The sequence below is a fragment of the Xiphophorus hellerii genome, chromosome 11, assembly GCF_003331165.1.
Source record: "Xiphophorus hellerii strain 12219 chromosome 11, Xiphophorus_hellerii-4.1, whole genome shotgun sequence".
In the NCBI taxonomy this organism is placed as follows: domain Eukaryota; kingdom Metazoa; phylum Chordata; class Actinopteri; order Cyprinodontiformes; family Poeciliidae; genus Xiphophorus; species Xiphophorus hellerii.
In genome coordinates this window covers 10663575-10680175 of record NC_045682.1, presented here as the reverse complement: position 1 = coordinate 10680175, position 16601 = coordinate 10663575, and the positions used below count along the sequence as shown (strand labels likewise).

General features: G+C 36.1%; 1 protein-coding gene across 7 annotated transcripts in view; it reads left to right on the top strand.

Moving 5' to 3' along the window:
- Nucleotides 1-16601, top strand: part of nrxn2a (neurexin 2a) — a 166119-nt gene that overhangs the window by 130940 nt on the left and 18578 nt on the right. For all 7 annotated transcript variants that reach the window (XM_032576025.1, XM_032576021.1, XM_032576023.1 and 4 more), the window contains one exon: nucleotides 14504-14685. In XM_032576025.1, the coding sequence (XP_032431916.1) occupies nucleotides 14504-14685 (182 nt within the window). The remainder of the gene's footprint in view (nucleotides 1-14503; nucleotides 14686-16601) is intronic.

The window sequence follows — 16601 nt, the reverse complement described above, 5'->3', positions numbered from 1 at the left end:
CATGTTGTAAAGAGTTCATAGAATAGGAAAACGCTGTTCATGTTACTCAAACATATACCTATAAAGAGTAAAATCAGAGAAACCGATCATTTTAAACGGTCTCTTAATTTTTTTCCAGAGCTGTATGTATTCGGCCATTTCCAGTCAGAAGAGACAAAAGGAAATTTGACACATTTGCATCACATTGCCACAGTCAACAACAGAAAATCTCATGTATTCTTAATTCAATTTAGCTTAATGTCATATCCTTCTAGCTTGTACTCAGTTTATCTTGGTCACGTTTTACAACCTCAAACTTTAATGCTTCATTAGTTTTTATTGTGATAGGCCATGGTAGATGTTTAAACATTTTTAAAAGTAAGAATCTTGAAAGAATGGCATATACTTGTAGTCATCCCCCTTTACTCTCACACCTAATTCCACAAAATGTCCATCTGTTTGCAACTTAGCCTTAGTATAAATCGAGCTGTTCTGTGAAGGCGTCAGAGGCTTGTTAGATGATATTAGTGAACAAACCGCATCATGAAGATGAAGGAACACATCAAACAGCTCGGGAGAAAGTTCTAGATACGCTTATAGCCCAGTTGGCAATAAAAACAAATATCCCAAGCTTTGACCATGTCGTGGAGCTCTGTTCAACACATTATCTTAAAATAGAAACAGCGTGGTGCAACTAAGATTCACAGTTCAGGTGGGAACTACAGATCTCATCTTCATGAAAGAAAAATAACATGAGAAAGAATCCGTTTTTGAAAGAAACTCACAAGAAGTCCCGTTTGAAGTTTGTCACAGTTAACATGTAAAAGAATGTGAACTGTTCAGATGAGGTCAAAGCTGAAGTTTTTTTTTTTTAAATGAACACTACACATCCCTAACATAAACCATCCCTAACATGAAAGGGATGGTTTCATGTTAGGGATGATGCTCTGACCAGCATCACCATCACATGGTCAGAGTTTATGGGAAGCTGAAATGGGCCAAGTATAGAATAATTCTGGATGAAATTCTGAAAAATAATTAAGACTAGGGTGGAGGTCTTCCTTCCAGCAGGATAACAGCCATAAAGGTACAGTTAGAGCTGCAGCTGCTTAGATCAAAGCATGTTCAGATGTTAAATTAGTTCAGTAACTCCAGACCTAAATTCATTAGTGGCAAGAATGTTGCTGTTCAGACACACTCCACTCAATCTTTCTAAGCTTAAACTATTTTGTTTCCCACAAACATTGACTGCACTGTGTGCGTCTATCGCATTGAACAATCAAAAGCATTGAAGTCTGTAGTCATAGTGTGACAAATTTCAATATCTTTGCAAGGCCAGTTTGGTCCAAATTCAAGCAAATCCTACACTGGGAGGATTCTGGGCGAATTGTACTTTAGAGTCTCATTTTATCTAAAATGCAATTCAATCAAACTGAGTGGATCAGGAAATGCCAAATGGCAAAAAGTCTGAAGAAATTACATTGAGTCAGTTGGCTCTGCAGCAAGACTCAAACAGCATGATGTGATAGTTGAGAGGGAACAAGTGCGAATCTCAAAATGTCTAAAGATTTGTTTGATCAAAACACAACATTTAGATTTTTTTTTTTTTGGTTTACCCTGATTTTCATACTTAAGCCTGTCAACCAAGCCAGTTAGCTTATTAGCTGGTAGCATTATTTTTATTTGGACATCTCTTTTATGCATCTCTTTTGTTTCTATCCAAAGCAAACGTTTGTATGTTTTTCCCTTTGTTATGCAAAGGGAAAAACATCTCCGTCCATGTAGCAGTCTGATGCTGTGACTGCTTGATGCAGGCACTCGGTTTATTTGCATAGGCTGCAGCATGCCTGAGCTGGTTGTTAGCACAGAAGTATAAATCAAGTTCCGGACTCCTGGAAATGGATGTGAGTCATTGTGATGCCCTCCGTCATGGATACACAACTGTATAAGTGTGCATGAGTGTTTCAAGGCTGGCCAAAGATTTCTGAGCGCCCCTGGGCAACTCTCTATTAATAGCTCACCTCCCCTGCTGCAGCGCCTCTCATTCCTCATCTAAAACAGAGGTTACTGCATGGATTGTTACATTATTCCAATATCAGGACTGCAGACAGTTCATCAAAAAACACACGAAAGAATAATGTCAACTATTCAGACACTTTTCACAAAATTAAATGAAACTTCAACTGCTTTGCACAAATTCAAATGAACGACTAAACTTATAAACAATAAACACACAAATTTATGTTAAGCTAAGAAACTAAAATAATTCTTGGCAACTATAAAAAGGTGTTATATTTAGTATAGAACTAGGGAATCACAGTCACAAGTGATGAATGCTGAAATATGAACACAAGAATTTAAACTCTGAAACTAGAGTATGAAACACTAGCAAAATGTAAATGATGAAATCTAAAAAAAAATGTCACTGAAACTAAAATAAAATTATAAATAACACTAGGGTATCATGGTTGAAATGGAAAAATAATTGCATTAAACAAATAAGTGAAAGGAAGTGAAATAAAGAAGATAAAAACCAAGACAGCATGGCTAAAGTGACTGAAATCCAGGCTAAAAATATTTATTTTTAAGGAAAGTTGTTGCAAAGGTTGTAATAAATAAATAATTGACTGCAAAGATTTCTAGATATTGTTCAATAAATGCATCATATGTGTTTTGTTTATTATACTGTTTTATGCTTTAATGTTTAATTTCTTTAAACAATTTCATTCTTTACACTCAAAAGAAATCAAGTAACTCTGAAAAAAAATTCTCCAAAAAAGTTTTTTAATAATTGTCCCACATAAAAGTAATGTAATAATACATTAAACATGTAGTAATTAGCTGGCCAGAAATAGGATTGGCAACTCTTTGCTCAATTGTTTCAGATTGCTGAGCAGCAGTCCAAATATGGAAAAATCGCAATAAAATTCCTCAATAAACAAATACATCAAAACAAAGCCCTGCAAACTTTTCTGGTTCTGCTTTGAAATTTCCCTCTTAATCTTCCCATCAGTGTATAAGACATGCTTCAGTTGGTGTGAATAAGAATTTAGTGAGAGAAACCTTTTTTTTCTTCCACTGTGTACATGATATGAAATTAAAATCTTGTAATTTGCATACAGATCAGACAATCAGATTTCTATTTAAAGCTTACAGTCTTAAATCCCGCATCATATTTCAAATATTAGGTTTGCAGCTAATATTGACTTAAACAATTCATATTTCAGAATTAATCTGCCCATAATAAAGTAAAGAGCCATATCTGTACAAGTTAGAAAAGGCCTATCAGAGAAATCCTTCGGCGTGTCTGGTTTCATAAAGATAGTGATGCTTCAGCGCACATTTTACTCTGTACTTGTGTTGCACCGCAACGCTAAGGGAGAGTCAGCCGCCACCATGACCACAGAACCAAAGAACTTGTATTCTCTCAACTGGATTATAAAAAAAGCTTGCACTGTTGCTGACCCCTCATCACAAGCCCAACACACCAGCCCGATCAACACACTCATGAAAAATCTGCTGCACTTCATTCTCCAGGGCCTCGGTGTTAGTGTTAGGGCTGTCTGGCTGTGGCAAAGCAAAGAGCAACTAATGCCTCCAGAGAGACGTCTGAAAGGGGGAAGGAGGGGGCAGCATCTTTCGAAGGATGTATCCGTTGAGTCTGATTCAAAAATTGAATTTAACAGAGGACAGGTTGTCCTTAGATCAATGCATTAGTGCTGGGAAATGCTTTTCTACTGGGCTCTCTCCAGTAATGTGTGGAGCAATGTTTATTTTATCTCAAAAATTGGAGAACAAAGGGCCATGGGCATCATTGAGTCAGTTCAAGAGGGCTCAAATTCCCCCCCCCCGGGTAACAAACTGCATTACCTCATGAGTGATGGTGACTGGCTTAAATACACATTTTCACTGACCTTCATAAAAACAAACAGCAAAAACCCGCCAGCATCTGTAAATTTTGGTTAAGTATTAGAATTAAATCCGTATTTACAGGTGCAATAATTAGAATATGTTTGAAGAGTTCATTTGTTTTAGTGGTGGAATTCAAAAATTGATGCTGATATGTTTATGCAATCATTACATGAAAAGTGATAAATTTCAGGCATCTTTTTCAGTTGACTTCAATTAATATGGCGTACAGCTAATGAAAACTCTAAATTGGGTTTCTCAGAAATAAATATTGCATAAAACAGATTTTAAAAAAGGTGTTTGAGAACAAAACTGCTGGCCTTCTGAATGGTATTATGGTTTTCCTTAGGAAGAGTTTGTCTGTATTCTCATTAAAATATAGATTTTCGATGAGTTATGATCAGGCAAATTTGCTTCACAATCCAGACTCAGTGTGTCATTGATACAAGTATTCGTACCTTTGGCAATGTGGAGAGGTCAACTCAACATTCCCATTAAGATTGAAAGTAGAAGGAAACAGGAAGTGCTTTAAAATGTCCTATTAGATGGCTAAGCTAACATTGGATTTGATAAAGCACAGTAGACCAACACCATGGTACCCCAACTCATCACTGACTGTGGAAATTTCTCACTGAACCTCAAACAACTTGGATCTTTTGCCTCTCTACTCTCCTCCAAGCCTCTGAGAACTTGATTTCCAAAAATTGACTTTCATGTGTGAAGAGGACTCCGTACCACTGAGTAACAGTCCAGTCTAATTTCTCATTAGCCCAAGTAGGACCGTTCTGACATTGTCTCTTAATCACAATCCTCTCAAGGCTGCAGTTTGAACACCTTTTCTACTGCCACACTTTTTCCTTCCACTTGATTTTCCTTTTTACATTCTTGCTTTGAACTGCCAGATTCTTCACAAATAAAATTTTGTGACTCTTGGAGGATATCATTGAATGTCTGGCTGACTTTTGAGTCATCAGTCTTTCCTTAGATCGTGTAGAACATACTATAACATTTTCATACATGAAATCCTTTCTCATTGGTATTTGGCAAAATAAAAAAGAATAATAAAAATGAATAATAAGAATAACGATGAAGGAAAAGCTGTTGAGGGTTTACAGGTGCAGTGTTTTAGCAAACAGATCAAGCACACCACTGCACAAGTGCTGCAAACCAAAACAAGCTAAATGTAAACACAAACTGACAAACAAGGCTTTAGTTTTCATTGTCTATTTGTAGTTTCACACAGCTGATGCCTTTTCAAAATTACTATCACTGTTTATGACAGTCATAAAGATGAGATCTTTCAGAAAACTGCCAATTGAAATCTAACAAGGTCGTAGAAAAACATATAAAAAGGCATAAGCAGTCGAACATTTGTTTTACTGCTTCTGGTTAATCAATGAAAACTGTTTTTTTTTCCTCCTTTTTTTATTTTTGAACGAGTCCAGTAAGAAGCAGAACCATCTGTACTGTTCTAGATATTTGTGGCAGCTGGTAAAACACCGGTCTAGTTTTCTAATCTTGCCTGTAATGTTTTGGACTTGAACAAGCAGTCGGATTTTCCATTGAGCATCAGCAGCATTTTAGAGGAATCCGCGGTGATCTTTATAAAGCGACGCAGACAGATGTGCTATATATGTTTTTGCTGTCATGATGGATAACTTGTTACAACCAGTTTGGACAAGAAGATAATAAACCCTTTTATACAAATTTGATGAGATTAAATAAGATATATTGTTTATTTGTAAATTTAAAAAAAAATGGCAGATAAAATAACGAGGTGCTCATGTAGAAGAGAACATCTTTAATATTTATTTTAGGTCCCTTTTGAATCTTTTGAAACCCTGAACATTCCTGATAAAGCAATCTGTCTTTATGATGTCAGACAGATGAAGTTTTTTCACAGTAGATCTGCACAAATAATGAGCATACCGTGTCTCATACATGTCAGGATCTTAAAATCAAGTTTGCTCTTGATTGTATTAACATTCTCATCCAAATCGTAATGTAATATGTAGTGACGTCTTAGCTTAGAGACACAACAGGTACAGCTAAGGATAACAGTAAACAATCCTGTTGCTAAGAAACATGGGGATATAATAATTTAAAATGTATAAAATGATTGGAGAGTATGAAAGATATATTTCCACAAAGCACAACAAACTTTCATGTGCACCTGAGATTCTGGTATTTTTAAGTTTGCAAAACAGAAGTGTGTTTTTGGTTGCGTCTTTGCATCTTCTGGTTTCTGTTTTGCTTTATGAAATATTTCTTTTCTCATTTTCCTGAGTCAAATATTGTTTGTTTTTAATGTTTGGGACTTCACAGAAAATATACACAGCATTAAAGACATAGCAAAATGATTTTTTTTTTTTTTTTAAGCATGGTTTTTTTGGGGGGGGGGGTTACATTATCTGAATCACAAGTTCTTAACAGTCACAGTTTCTAAGAAATCAAGGTATGAATAACTTTTCCAAGAAAATTGCCAACATTTTATTATTTTCTTAAGTGGAGCTCAATTTTTAGGATATTTCTTTGTTCCAGAAATCTCTGTGAATCATTTCAGTCTTTCTGAGCCACCATCATCTTACCCAGCAAGTCGCACAGCATGAGGGACATTCAGGGTTTGATGGTGTATATTACACTAAGCCACGGCCTTTTTTAAAACCTGACCTCGAAGATTTGGTGGCCAGAACCAACAAGAAAAAGCGAAAGAAATACATGTCACTAGAACAATTTAGAAACTCAGGACTGGACTGATACATTGTTATATTTTATCAAAATCCTTCTGATGTGACAAACCCAATACTAATGCAGGAACCTACTATTTATTAGAAACATTCATACGGTATCTATCTGACATGTTACTTGACGGGGCTGCATTACGTTCGGCACAGTAATTCATGTGCTGCATTCGCATCGGCACAATTTCATCGCAACCCCGAGTCACCTGAAATCTGAGTGGGAGAAAGCCTGAACGCCATAATGGAGAAGAAAGGGCTGTTTGAGGTGCCGCGAGCTGCAGACATTCAATTTGAAACCTGGCAGTCTGAATGCGTCTTGCTGAAAGGCGCAGAAACAGCAGTTCGACCATAATAAAGCTGAAGTCAGCGTGTGCCGACTGCATGTGTGGTTTATTTAAGATTCATAAGACTTTTCCAGCCCACTTTCGCTTGGCCAAATTTAATTGGTGTGATTGATTTTTATTTGTTGAGTCTTTGCACACAGCTCTAAGTGTGTGATGCTGCTTTCTAACTGGAACACTATATTTTAGCTTGAGAACCATATGTTCTCTCTGACAGGCTTCAGGCCTGCGTATTCATTTTCATCATTTCACTAAGCTGAATTTAATAGACCATGGTGCAAGTCTCCCTCAGATGCTATAAGCCAGATGAGAAATTTGAACTCCATGACTCCCCGTTCCTTCAGAACTGCTCACATTAGAGAATTTAAGTCTAAATCGAACAGCTTTGTTTGATGTGGCCTTGTTGCCCTTCACAAACTGTCTTTCCTGAAGCGTCCACACAACACTGTACACAGTTGGCCACTTTTGCCCTGCCAGAAATATTTCCAGACAGCGAAACGCTTTAATTCAGAAACGAAGGAAACGACCATTAAAAATCCTGTGTAAGTTATAAAAATAAAAGCTTTTACTGCCGCAGATGAAATTGAAGATTAGTTCTAACCTGTTCCTTCAGCTCTCGGCCAGTTCAAGTATGAGACATCATATTATGAATTTAATAGCAATACTACAATTTCATGCAGTGGTGGTTCTTACTTGAGTGTTACAGAAACGAGTCTCTTCCCAACCACAATTTAGTGTGGGCTTAGTGCCAAAACAGTATGTGTATTTCCATAAATGGAAAAGGTTGCAAACAGTATTTTTATATAAAATTGGTCGAGTAATTTAGTTTATGTGTTGCACAATCTAAGTATTTTAGATTTTGAGAAAAAGATGATAAAGGCATCCCCAATTCCTTAAGGATCTGTGCAAAAGTTTTCTATTCAAGCAATGAATCAGAAGGCAACAGATGTGTTCAGTCATATTTCTAATTGAGCTTTTACTAAAACCGACACTGGAGGGCACGGTATCACTCCATACTGCCACAATGTGAAAATAATTATCAGAAAACCTGTACAGGCAGTGACTGACTGGTATCACTGGTGTCATAACATGAAAATTGAAGCAGCTATGCACAATATGATCTGATTGTCTACTTAAAACAAAATACTAATAGATTAACTGTATTTTTCAGACTTGATCTAAAGCCAACTCTTTCTGTTGTTATTCCAGAATTGGAAAAACAAAGTCTGCTGTCCTCGCTGTTCGAGCATTCAGAAGATCATAATATTAGATAATGTTAGACAATGTTTTCTTTGAGCCCGAACAAAGCCAGATGTAAAAATTTACTTTATTTTAGGAGTAACAATTACTTGATGCTATTGGTCAGCGTGGTGCACTGCTCGCTTGCCTGGTCTCCATGACATCGCACTCATTAGTTGATGTGCAGCGCCGGGCCCAGATCTATGTGCCAGTGGCATACTATGTATTGTAATAATGATATAAAAACAAAGTTTTGAGATGGGAAACTGAGAAGTGTCTTTGCAGACATGAATGCCTCCGATTATATAAATGCTCTTTGGAGTGTTTTTTTTTTTCTACCACTATGTTGCTGGTGGATGTTGTCATCTCCAAAGTCAGTAACCAGTAAACCAGTTGGTTTTAATATGTCCAATTATTGCATTTTGTATTGCATAGTAGCTTGCCATCATCAGTGTGTGAATATGTGCGTAAGTGGAAATAACTGATTTCATTGTAGAGCAAATTTGAGAACCCCTTTGAGGGTGGAAAAGCAGACGTACAAGTCTGATGTAATTTCATTTAATTTCATTTCTTATTATTCTCATGTTCTACAATGTTGCATCGGTGACTAATCAATTCTGGGATCTCATTGTATTTTCATGTCTTATGGCTACAACCTTTCTTCTTTTTCACATTCAGCTGTCTTAGAGAACATATGAAAGAAGGACAGAATATTTGTGTGGGTAGCATTCATCTTGGCATAAATACTGTAAACCCTCCATACTGTTGCATTTGTTGTGTAAAGATCCTTTAGGACATGATAGAGTGTCATGATTACTTTTTGAGAGCTTAACCAAAACGAATTGTTATTAATTTAAAAAACGAACATCGTTAATATAACTCAGTCTTCTTGGGCTTTGAGGGGGGTAAGAAAAATGCTGCTCATTTTGTATGTAAACATGCAGAGGTTCACCTATATTTCATAGACTTCTTGTATATTGTTTCAGATGCAAGTGTTACTAGAATGTCTGTGCAGCTTGATTTAATTTTCAAGGTTACCAACTAATAACCCTCTATGGCATGACTTTTTATTTTTGGGGGGAAAAAATATTTTCCTGCATTCTTTGGGAGCTTGGTGGTCCCTAATTACATGTCAATCATAAAATCGGACTCTGACACCTCCTGGAACCAGATTTGGGTTTGTTGCCTCAGGGTAACATTGGTCTAGAACACCAAGATTTTCTACACTGATTATGAGAAATGAAATACAAATCAAACAAAAACTATATTCATGAAAAAACTTTTTTTTGGACAAAAATATGTCAAAAATCATGCCCCCCAAAAAATAAAATAAAGGAGCAATGTGAGGTACAGATATGTGGTTTGTTGCCTGAGGGCAACGCCATGCCATAGAGGGATAATGATGACACAGTACTGATCGTGCAGTTTAGAATCTCAAGGCTGCCTTTTTATTCATGTTATGAGAAAAAAGACGAGCAGAGCAGCTCCCATGAGACGTTCCACAAAGCCCCGTTACCGAGGTGCTTCAAGGTAGTAAACTGTGTGGTTTTTAGTAATAATTTTAATAAAGCTGATTTACCACAAGCTTCGGCTCAATGCAGGTCTTTCTTTTAGAAAGGTAGAGCTGGAGCGGCGAGGCAGAAAGGTGTAATGAAACGCTTTAATGTCATTACTAATGCAGATGGTGTTGCTGTCTATAGATAGATGCCTCCATGTTTTCCTCCAGGTGCATTAATATTCCATATTTCAGGAAGCGCATAGCAGGGAAGCATGTTAACCTCATTCGCCCTTCTACTTTTTCTCTTGTCTGTCTTTGCTTGTTTACAAAAATCTCCATTTCATAGGCTGTTTTTCGAGAGGTTTTCACAGTAGTTCGAAAATTTATGTTTTTTTCCCAAAATATTATTAAAAGTCATTAAATTACCTTTATTTACAATGCACAGAAACTCATTTTAGTATGTACTGATGTGTTCAAAGCCTTGACGTGAACCAGCAGAATGAAATGAATTGCATACAGTTGGATTTGACTAGGACACTTAGATGGCTTTTTGTTTTGATTTGGTGCTAAACAATAAAACTGAAATACCTTTGAGTAGTATTTTATCAATCAAATTACTTCTGTCTAAAAGTTATACTTATTATGACCTGTATATTCATCATCTACTATTACAGCTCATACCCAATTAACATGGATACCCTGTAGATCAACAATTTACAACTTTTCCTGATTACTTTGTCAAACTCATGCCACGTACAATATCTGCTGCCCTAGGAAAATGTAAACTAAAGTTTCCACAGTTAAATATATTTAACCTCATAGCTAGAATTAACTTTAACTTGTGTGAATTGATTAAATTAACATCTAGAAAGGAGAAACAAACAAATCATGTCTTATTTGAGTCATTCGCTTGCTTGTTGAGATTGGCCAACTGCAAATCATGCAAATCAACAAAGAAGCAACCCACACAGTAATGTTTTTGAAAAGACAAACACCCCTGAAGCAGCAGGATGATGTGACCATATAATACAGGAGAATACAGTAAAGTATAATCAGTCAGGGCTTATTAAAATAGGTCAGATTCCTAATCTAACTGGTAGCTATAGCTGCAAACCTTTTAGAGGACTGTAAAAAAAACTGTAAGGGTGTATCATTATTGTAAAGTCTGTTAGTAAGTTCAGCAACCTAGATTCTTGATAGAAAAAAGGTTTGCAACAAGCCTTCTGCTGCAGATCACAGTATGCACAGCTCAGAATATCACATGGTTAGCATTAGCTGGCAATGTTCAATTTCAGCCAATTCAGACTCCCCAAAACCTCGTTTTTCTCATGAATGATTTAAAGTCCACAAAGAATAATTTGAGGTCTTGTCTGAGTTTGAATATTAAAAAAAAAAAAAAATGTATTTACGCTGCAGGTCAGCCAGCTAGTGGTGCAGAAGATTTCACAGTAAAGAGCCCAGTTAAATATTGATTTGGTAATTTAGACTACTGGAGCCTTTCTCCAAAATAAAAATCAATTGAGAATTGCTTTCTAAAAACCAGTATGCAGTGGCTGCAGAGGAAAGCTATTGGAGTGCAGTAAATGTTTGATGTACTTGAGGAAATTTCAGTATTATGTCTGAAGTCTGAAACAGGATGATCCAGTTGTTCTCTGACAATGGAAAAAATCCTAAGTTGATTAATGGACTGAACATATGTAGCACTTTTCCATCCGTACTGACCAGTAGAGCACAGACATGCACGCATTTATACATCAATACAAAGACCTTAAGGTTAAGTGCCTTGCCCAAGGAGACATCAACATCAAACCTACAACCTTCCAGTTGCAAGACAACAACTTTATCAACTGAACCACCCTCAACACAGTTAAAAGTCACCCTCTCTTATATTCATATAATTTTAATTATACGTACAGAAATGCTATGCTGTGGCCTAAATAATCAAGGTTAAAACTGTTGACTTGGCAGCTGCTTAGCAGACACTAGAGACACTCTCCACAAGGAGGGTAAGACACAAATGGTCTTTGCTAACGAAGTTGGAAATTCTTATGTGTTGCACTTATCTAGTCATACTGACTAATCAAAGAGCTGTTAGGCTAGAGGAACATTCACCCAGCCACACTTACTCATACACCAATATGAAAATTGTAAAGCAACTTGGGGTTAAGTCCATTTGCATTAATTTCTTTTCAGATGAAAGTCAATATTCATTTCATTTTGCATTGGCATAGACACCAGATCCAGCTGAACTAACTAAACTTTTGTGTTTCTTAACATCTCGGCCGAATCATGTAATAATAATAATAATAATTTTAAAAATTATTTATAAAACCCATTATATCTGTAATTTAAATCTCAAAGGGCTTATTCACCCACTGATCATGGTAAGCTACTGGTTTGTAGCCACACCTGCCCTGGGGCAGGTTGACAGAAGCAAGGCTGCAATTGTTTTTTTGCAATTTGATTTGCATCTTAAACATGTTTTAGATACAATCAAATGCATATTTTCAATGACCAATGTAAATCTTTTTAGAACTTACTAAAAGATTGTTAAATTTAGGGCAGAAATCTAAAACACTTGAAAAAGTGAAAAGCCACGTCTAAGGCTATGCTCATGATTCTGTTAAGTAATTTAATTGTGGAGAAAAGGGGGGGAAACTTAGAGGCCAGATGTAGATAACTTTCACTGAAAGGAAGAAACTAATAAACCACTCAGTGAGCCTCTTTGATGTGACTAATGTCACTGACTCACATTTGACTGCAAATCCCAGACATTAATTAAGATTAACTCAATAAGAAATAATTAACTCGGAAACAATCACCGTTGGAGAGCTCACCCTTTGAATTAAATTCAAAGTCAGCACAAGGTGTTTTTTGAACCCTCAGATGAAGCGTTTAATGTTATTTTTAGCTGTCAGCCAGAAGTTAGTTTTCCACAATAGGAGACCTTTTATGCACTCAGCAGAAGAGCCTTTGCAGATTGTTGAAAATGGGGCCACAATTTTTTTCCTCAAGTGTTCCTCAGCTTCACTGAATAATACCCAGCGCACACACTACACTTTTCAGGTGTGACAACAGTGCCATAAACACAGAGCTGTGTTCTTTCTAAGGTGATTGTTGTTTCCGCTCCCAGCTGCATAACAGCTGCACGCTGCACAATAAGATATTATCTGGCACTTTCTGCAGTCACCACATGAAGTCCTAACTTTGAGCTGGCATGATTTACATATGCATGGGGTGAATAAATGGATTACTGCTCTTCTCACAATATCCTTGAACAAATTACAGAATTTAGCAATTTGCAGCAGGTTTAGCGAACAACCGGCACAGTACATCTCTTCACATCTTTCAAAGGTGTGATTTACAAGCAAAAGAATTTAAACACATGACTTTGCGGATATTCTCAGGTATTTCTGTAATTTGAGCTAGACTTGTAAATGACAAAATTAGCTTCAACGTTTCCTCATTTATCTCAAGGACAGACATGAATCGTTGTGAGTGGAGAGGAATAACTTAAGGGATAAAAAGTTTAGGCAGAAGCAATCGCTTTTCCACGCACCTGCCAGATTCTGAAGGACCAGGTGGAGGAATTTCAATCAGACGTGAATTAATGCTTTAAAAAAAAAAAAGCACATTGAAATACGACCCATCTTTATATATATATATATATATATATATATACATATATATATATATATATATATACACATTCGACAGTTAATGTATAGTGTTGCGCATTTCTTAATCTTTGACTTTTCTAAAGCTCCAGTCACCCTTCTTGTTTTGACTTGTGTGCTCTTGTTTAAAATAAAAATCAAATGTTAGGCGGAAGAGGAAGCAGATTCTGTTAAGTCTGAAGTCCTGTTAGGACATTAAATTGCATATATTACTCTTGACTTATAGGTCTTAATACTACATGTGTATCTGGGTCAAGCATGTCAAATTTACAGTGCTCTGCTGCATTAGAACAGGTCACCTTTCTTTTGCTGTGACGTCACGACTTGTTTTATTTATTTCTAAGTCAGTTTATATGGTAAATATGAAGTAAACTAGCAACAAAAACAGAACTGTTTCCCTGTGGCTTAGAGTCTTCCTACTCCACTGAAACAAAAGATAGGCATGGAGTGGTGTAGCAGATGTTTAAGATTAGTATTTAAATATCTACATATATGGCACAATAAGTAAAAGTGAAAGTCAAACAATTAAAATAATGAATCAGTCAGATTTGAGAAATAAGCATGACTATGCTCAGAAAGAAAATGAATCTTACATAAAACATAAATCAAAAAATTGTTTGGTTTTGTTCAAAATTGAGAATTTAAAAATTTTATAGTGTTGAACTTAATATTTGAAACAACTTTATGTGTGAGTCCCAAAATCTTATGACAGTTATTTGGCTGCATCATTCAGCTAATGATTGGCACTGCTTACTTTCAAAACCCTTATTCTACTTTCTAAATTAAGGTTTTTTTAGTAACCATTAAATGAAAGAATTCATCCCTAATTAATTTCCATTCTTTGCAGTCCGATGGAAGCTTTTGGTTTGCTTTTTTTTATTATTTTGAATTACATAAAAAGTGGAGAGCACAGCTGAGGACAGAGGTGGCCTTGTTAAGAGAGGGTTAGAGGAGAAAGCATAATTTCATCTTCATACAAGGGTTGGTGCTTTAAAAGCTGAAAAGGGCAAATGTAAAGTCTGAATTTCTGTGTTTGACGAGATCTATTATTAAATACCTGCAAAAAAAAAAACAAACGATGACTACTTTCTAATGTTTTCTTTTTCTGTCTGTTCCCAGCTGGGACCACATACATCTTTGGCAAAGGAGGGGCCCTCATCACATTCACCTGGGCCCCCAATGAAAGGCCGAGCACCCGGGCCGACCGGTTGGCCGTGGGCTTCAGCACTCAACAGAAGGAGGCCATTTTGGTGCGCGTGGAGAGCACCCATGGGCTTGGAGACTATCTCCAACTGCACATTGTAAGTACACCACAGGGAAATACTTTTTAAAATGTTCTGGTCAATATAGGCTGCAGGCAAAAAAAATGTTGATGTAAAATTGATCAAATTCATTTTAAATAGGGTGAGTCGCATAGTATTTATTAATTTACCAATCAGCTCAGTTCTCCTGGTCATTGTGATGTCATCAACCTAAATATTTGTAGCTTTTTTTCTTAGTTGCGCTACTTGAAAAATGTATTTCCTGACATCATGAGTTAAAAAAAGAACATACAGCACTGGATAGTATTTTTTTAATTTTTTTTACCTTTATATCCTTTAAAATTGCAACTTATCTGTAAATATTACAGCTGTTGAGCAACAAACTGCTGAGATAGATTAAATATAAGAGACCAGAGGGTCACTTTACAAACATTTCTAGTCAAGGGGAAATCTAACTTTAAAATAAAACTCCCAACAGTGGCAAAAATAGAACATTTTTTATAGAATTTCATGCAGGGGAAAAAAGAAAACCATTTCCAAATGTTTAAAAAGGTGCATGATTCCAATTTTAATGCACTGTGCTCCACATTTTAACAAAATACTCCTAAAACCTGTTGTAATAAATTGTGAATTAGGTTGTAACTACTAATGCTTTTATTCTTGGCTCTAAGACACCACAGCTTATATGATTCACCAATGTTCAGCTACGGTGTCCAAACATTGAAGTAAATTAGTAGCTAAAAAAAATAAAAATACAAAGAACAGGAAGAAGATTGAGAGCGTCACATTTGCCATGCGATGTTTCCTAAAATATATTCTTCCATAGATTGAGTCCAAGTGAGTCAGCAGATGCTAGTTTATTTTTTCAAGGTCTGTTTTGGTGTGTAGACGCAGCAGGATGTGGAACCAGGCAGACAATCTGTGAAATATCTGAGTGGTGTAATAATTAAAATCACATCTGTTGTCAAAGCACCTGACAAAAACTGGTGTGTATGTAGTTTGTTGTGAACACATGCTTACTGAAAGCATATTATGTATCCTGTCATAAATCAAACCTGAATAATTCTTTGGTAGAACAACACATGCCATCCTGTGATGGTGCTGTATATGGTGAAAATGATGCAGGGACACATCTACTGCTGATTTAAAGTCACTTCTAACTGAATACACAAATGTTGTGATGATGAATGAAGGCCATATCAATCATAAAATTCATCAAGGCCTACAAGAGTAAAACATCTACTGGTCTCTACGCACAAATCAGCATGTTGCCTCATGTTTTAAGACACTTCATCTTCTAAAATACAATCTACAAGATCACGTTTTTTGTTTTGTTTTGTTTTTTGTTTTGTTTTGTGTTGGTTTTTTATCTAACATGCTTAGCATTTTTAAAATAACCCTCTACAAATTCAATGATTGCCTCTTAGCATGTACCACTAATTTCAAGACATCCGAGCCTGTTCGAGTTACAAGTAAAAAAAATGTATATTTTTGAGTCGTTAGGCTTGATGACCATGTAAACTACTGTTAATTTGTAACAAAGCACTAAATCTTAAAATCAATAAAATAAATCAAATTGTGCCTGTAGGTTATAGTAAGACAGGCATTTAAAAACTGAAATTTGAGGAATAATTTCCCTCAGTTTATGTTGACATTGACTATTTTTTTAAGATATCCCAGTGAAATGTTGGAGGTAAATCTCAGAAAGATTTACCTTTTACAAGGTTCAAATAAATGTCAGTTAATCCATTTGTAATAGTCTCTTTATTCAGCCAAAAGGGCACATACTTCTCCACATTTCTCGTTTAAATTATTTTACTGTTAAATGTGTGATGCCGACCTAGCCTGCCTTGCACATAAATGCCTTGATTGCTGCCGACGTGCAAACCAGGCAATTTTTTTTTTCTTCCTTTTTTCAGAAGCTGCCAAGCCTCTCACAACGCGACAGATTGCTT